We start from the raw sequence: 5,725 nt of genomic DNA on the forward strand, positions 1-5,725 counted from the left end.
CCCTGGAGTTGGTGCCTACACCAGTACCTGATCATGGGTAGTTGGTCATTTAGGTTAAGAAGTCAAGAGCAGCCGAAAGTGGTGCTAACGACATCACTTCTTTGTACAGAGACTGTTTACCTTAACTACAGTAACCCTAACCAGTCTTTAGGCTTGGGTAAACCTTTGACTTTACTGGGTTCTCCCCAGTTATTCATATATACCACAAATTTGCAAGCTTTTTGCATAAGTGGACTTATGCAGTTGTACAGAGGCCCTTTGTCTACAGTGGAGCGCCATACAAATGTAAGGATAAATATTCTGGAGCATTCACTTAAAATATGCCCTTTCAATGATCATATCTGCTAGTAAACTCAGTTGCTAGAATATCTGCAGAAAGCAGATACAAAAAAACCCAAATGTTTAAAAGTTTGAATAAAAATAATCATTGAAAAAAATATTTGCCCAGACCTCTCCCTAATTCTGTTATGTTGTTCAGAATTAACTAAACTGATTCTTACCTACCACAAATACATGTAGAACAAAGACTTCAGCATTTTACTACTAATGCTTTGAAAATGTACCGTTCTAAAACCTGATGGGAATGGAGAGAACCAAGATAATGAAGATGTGTGGCAAAACAGAATGGTCAGAAATAACATGTAACTGTTTAAGTCATTCCCTAGAAGATATAAATTTAATTTAATTTAAATAGCTCGTATTCAGTGGGTGAAGATAAGCATGTAGCTTATTCACAGAATCATCAGATTGGAAGGGACCTAAATGGTCATCTAGTCTAATCCCCAATTCTTCCCTTCATTCTTCAAGCTATACCATATTTTACAGCATCCTTAAGCACAGACACAAGCATTCAGATTGCAGGGTGATGGAATTCTCATTTGGGAAGGTGAGTAAAAAAGTCACTTGAATTTAAGGACTGCACTCATTAAAACAACACCCTGTCCTAGCTTCTGCACAAAAACAGGAAAAAACTCGAGTTACAGTCCAAACTTCAGCTCAAAGAACAGATATATGCACAGCCATTCATGTTCAGCCTAAGACAGGTGGAATTTGCATTACTTTAACACTTTACTTTCCAAAGATCTAAGTTTCCACACACTCATACATTCAGTACTCTCTGCAAGCAATTAAAAATGTCATGCTAAATACTACATGGATCTTACCTATTTCAATATGTGTTGAAATGCCGCACAGCATGCATCTTTGGCACAAACTGACGAACATGATTAGCAAAACAGACCAAATCCTGAAATCATCCATGTTGCCGCTCTGCTGGTTTATAAATTGTGGTTTTGAAAACACTTGGGAAGCTGCGCTGTGACCTTTGAAATGTAGGTTACCGTACGTTTCTCTTCTTTCAAATGTGTCACTGACATGGAGGATAAACTGTCATGCTATCTGAGATGCTGTTGGTTTACAATTCACTGTTAGCCATTGTTTATCTTGCATCTCAGTGCATGTATCTTATGACGAGAGACAAAAGAAATCTATCCTATTTGAGTCTATTTTTTTCTCCTGGAATTTCTGGCATTTCAGAAGCTTGGGGAGGGTGATGTATATTACTAGAGCCTCTGCATTTCTATATTTTACATGGATACCACTGGCAGGCAATAAGGGTAATTAGAAATGTCTTTAGCACGTATACAGCTGCTGTGCACAGCTACACTTAATTTTACAGAAGGCAAAAAAAAACCTTACAAACCAGTGTTCCCTTACTGAATGGGAAGGGAAATCTAATAATGGATGGTACAGAAAAGGCTGAATTATATAATGCCTTTTCTCCTTTGGTCGTCACAAAAAACATCAGCTATCAGGTGACACACACAACTGGCAGCAAGAACAGCGGAAGGGATAATAGTTTTAAGTAGAAAGAGAAGAGGTTAGAACAGTGTTTCTCAACCAGGGCACTGCAGGAGCCTTCTCTAAGAAGGCTGAGAACGACCAGTTAGAGATTATTTAGAGAAGCTGGATGTTTTTAAGTCCACAGGACAAGACAAGATTTATTCTAGTATACTCAAGGCATTGGCTGAGGTGATTGCAAAGCCATACTATTTTGGAAAACTTGTGGACATTGGGCAAGATTCTAGACAACTCAAAAACGGTCAAATATTAAGAAAAATGGGAAAAAGAAGATTTGAGAAATCAGAAACTGATCAATTTAACCTTAATAACCAGAAAGATAATGAAGCATGTCATCCACAAAGGGGAGGCAATTTCCTGCAACACCACCTTCCAGAATTTCCTGAATTCCAATAAACTTTATTTTGGTGCCTATGTGGAATTCAGAGCAGGATTATGGCCCAAAGATATCATAAACTGTATAGGTCTTACAGCTGATGGAGTCCCATCTACAAAATGAAGAAAATTCAGATCCTGAAGACCCTTCACTTTATGGGCGTGTCTACACAAGACATTTACTGTGTAAATGTCTGCTTATAAATTAGCTGCTTAGTAAATGTCTCCGCATCTACCTGTGCACCCCTATTAGGCTGGAGTAAACTAATTTACTCCACAGCAGCAGTCTTTATGTATAAATACTCTCTTGCTGTGGAGTAAAAAACTCTGCAGTAGCACATGTGTAGACTCTGCCTGACTGGCTGGGGCTCAAGGGTGCTTCAATACGGAGGCTGCCTACTGGCTAGCCCCATGCTGAAGCTCCCTCATACCCACAGGTGACATGTAAGGGAGGACGGGGGGGGCACATGCCCCCCCTGAAATTGGCCCTTGCTGGCTGAGGAGTAGGGGGTGATGGCTGGTGTCCCCCTTGAGATTGTAGGGGCGCCGAGAGAAGCACCAGTGACGGTGATCGACCACTGGAGGACCCCCCGCAGTCAGTGATCGGCCACTAGTGCCCCCCCCAGGATCAGGAGGCACCAGTCGCCCATGCTCGTACCCTAGCCAGCCCTTCTGCAGTGCATTGAGCTGGGAGGACCAGCTCTGGACTGGCAGACTGGCTCCTGGGGCCCCCTGCCAGCCAGGGCTGCTCCACCTGGGCTCCATGTGCTGCACCTAAATAAACTGTGGAGCTTATTGCTCCAGAATTAATTGCTCCCAGGCATACTTCCAATGGTATGTGCACAAGCAATTAACTCCGGAGTAATAAGCTCTGCAGTTTATTCAGGGACCATTATTGCATGTGTAGATGTGCCCAGTGGTTACTGTACTTTGTGGTATTCCATGCAATAGTGTAGGAGAACACCTCACGCAACCCTAACTGGGTAGGTCAGTCCCAAATGGGAACATCAAGTCTTAGTTCCAGGCTGCATGACTCCAGGACAGCATTTGTCCTGGATTCCCAGTATTGTGCAGGAATCCAGGTTTTATGTTCAGTGTGGAAAAACGTGGAAAATGGTGGCTTTCCCCTTGCTGGCTGGCAGAGGTCCAGTCTGCAAGGGACTGCTTGGCACTGGGAAGAGCAGGATGCAGGGTGCACCATGTGTATATGTGTGTGTGTACACATGCATGTGGCCAGAAATACAGCTCCAGGTAGCAATGAAGAGCAGCTCCCCCAGCTGCCTGAAGGTAAATCTATGGGGGAGAGAAGTGGGGTGGAGGCAGCCGATTAAGTGACCACCCGTCCCTAATTGGGCAGGTCAGTCCCAGAATGGGAACATCAAGTCCCAGTCTGAGGCTGCATGACTCTAGGACAGCATTTGTCCTGGATTCGCAGTATCGTGCAGGGATCCGGGTTTTCCATTCACTGCAGAAAACCACAGGAAATGGGTTTCCCTTTGCATGCTGGCAGCATTCCAGGCTGCAAGGGCGCAGGAGGCAGGGGGCGCACTACATGCATGTGGCGGGGGGTTACAACTAGGCAGCATGGAGAGCAGCTCCCTGCAGGTAAGTCTATGGAGGGGAGGGAGTAAGGGGGAGAAGGGAGTGGCAGATTGAGGCCTCCATGGTGAGGGAGGGAGTGGGGGGAGGGCAAGAGGTTAGGTAGCCCCAAGCCCACAGCGGGCAGCCCACATCCTCTCCTGCCGCCATGGGCTCCACTCAGCTCTGGTCTGGCTGCACTATTGCAGAGGGGCAGGGAAGGCAAGTGTGTATCCCACTTTTCCATTTTGCCTCATATTAATTAAGCCCAGCACTTTGGCATGACCGGGGGGCAGGAGGAAGGGATGTTGAGGGCAGGGGCTTGGTATGACCCTTCCAAGTAGGATCCATGTTGCACTAGCAAACTCAAAGGAATCTAAAAGGGAAACACTGCTTAGCAAGCGCAGCATTCCCAACTCTCCCAGGCTAAAAAAACAGATGAATTTATACTGGGCTTTGACTTGCATCAAACTAGGTTGGATACAGTCATTTACACATGCAGCTGGAATAGCAATTCACTCAAATTTTAGTCCCACTTGTCCTGAGGATGGAGGGAGGGTGGGAATGGGAGACAGAGGCAGGCAGTGACGATGCATTGGGGATGTACAGGGGTGCAAGTGCCGGCCGGGGAGTGGAGTCCTGTGGCGCTCCCAGAAGTGGTTGCAGCAGTTGGCTGCAGCAATCAGCCCTCTTGTGATCAGCCACAGAGGACCCCCGCCTCCAGTTGGCAGGATTGGCCAAGGGGTGGGCCCTCCCCTGGTCACTGATTATTTGCTGGGGGGGGCACATGCCCCCCTGACTAAGGTGACACCAGTTGCCCATAGGGGCAGGAGTGTTATCTCAGTACTTCATGGGCTAGATAGAGACAGACAACTGGTTTGATTTGGATTTGAGTGTCTAGTCAAGCATTCGTTTGGATAATTCATAAGCACTTTACGTAGGACAAGGGCCTAAAATAAAACACTCAAACTGGAATCAAGCTGGTTGTCTGTTTTTAGCCTGACAACATTTTGCCTGAGAACAACCGGAGCTGCTTCGAGGGAACTGCCATTTAAACCTTGCATGTAAACGACTGTCCCGCACTACCACTGACGAAGTCAAATCTCGGACTAGTTCGCCCTGGATTAAACGGTAGTTTAAAAGTACTTTTGGTTAGATTATAGAGGTGAGGTTATGGATTTGTACAGGATGATTTGGATAGGGATGATCCTGCCTCAGGCAGGGGACTGGACTAGATGCCCTCCCAGCCCAACACTATACACTCTAGGCCCTGCATACAGAGAAACCAGCTATAGAGTTGCTACACATTTTCAAGCACTAAGATTGTAGTCTGGCTCTTTTTATAGCTGGATGAGCACCTTTATGGGGTAATAATTACTTTGCACCTGTGACCAGCCTACATTTATCTTGCAATTTGCCGGCAAACTGCATAATGATTGCACACAGTTGGTTTTACTTTGCATGTGTGGCCTGTCTACATTTATTGTGTAGTTCACAAGCAAGTTGCATAACAGTTCACTCATGTGGCCTGTGTTACATTGCACGAGTGGCTGGTCTACATTTATTGCACAATTCACCAGCCAACGGCATGACAACCTCTTTGGAAGTGTGGCTGGTTTAAATGGATTGCACAATCGCCCAGTGAAGGACGCATGAATCACTTCACGCATGTGGCCTTTCTCAACGGCAGGATTCACCACTCAATTGTTTCATGTATGGTTGTAACGTGTGTCTAGGGCCTGGGAGTCTCGGGTTTGAACCAGGGGAAGGGGACGGGTCCAGATCCAGTCCCGGGCGAGTGCTCAGCCCCGCTCCCGGAGCGGAGGGAGGCGACGCGGCAGAGCGAAGGGAAGGGAACTCTTCCTTCAGAGGAGGAGGCAGGGCCGCGCCTCCCTGCTGCCCCCGTGAGGCT

The 5,725-nt window shown here is 46.4% G+C and overlaps 1 protein-coding gene across 2 annotated transcripts in view; it reads right to left on the reverse strand.

Moving 5' to 3' along the window:
* The window catches only part of GPLD1 (glycosylphosphatidylinositol specific phospholipase D1), a 39,503-nt gene extending 38,017 nt beyond the window's left edge, over positions 1-1,486 (reverse strand). Inside the window, exon 1 of one of the 2 annotated variants that reach the window (XM_019544260.1) lies at positions 1,164-1,486. In XM_019544260.1, the coding sequence (XP_019399805.1) occupies positions 1,164-1,260 (97 nt within the window). In that variant the 5' untranslated portion in view covers positions 1,261-1,486. The remainder of the gene's footprint in view (positions 1-1,163) is intronic. The other variant, XM_019544252.1, reaches the window with a different exon arrangement.
* Between the last annotated feature and the right edge of the window lie 4,239 nt (positions 1,487-5,725).

The sequence above is a fragment of the Crocodylus porosus genome, unplaced genomic scaffold, assembly GCF_001723895.1.
Source record: "Crocodylus porosus isolate Cpor-Errol unplaced genomic scaffold, CroPor_comp1, whole genome shotgun sequence".
In the NCBI taxonomy this organism is placed as follows: Eukaryota; Metazoa; Chordata; order Crocodylia; family Crocodylidae; genus Crocodylus; species Crocodylus porosus.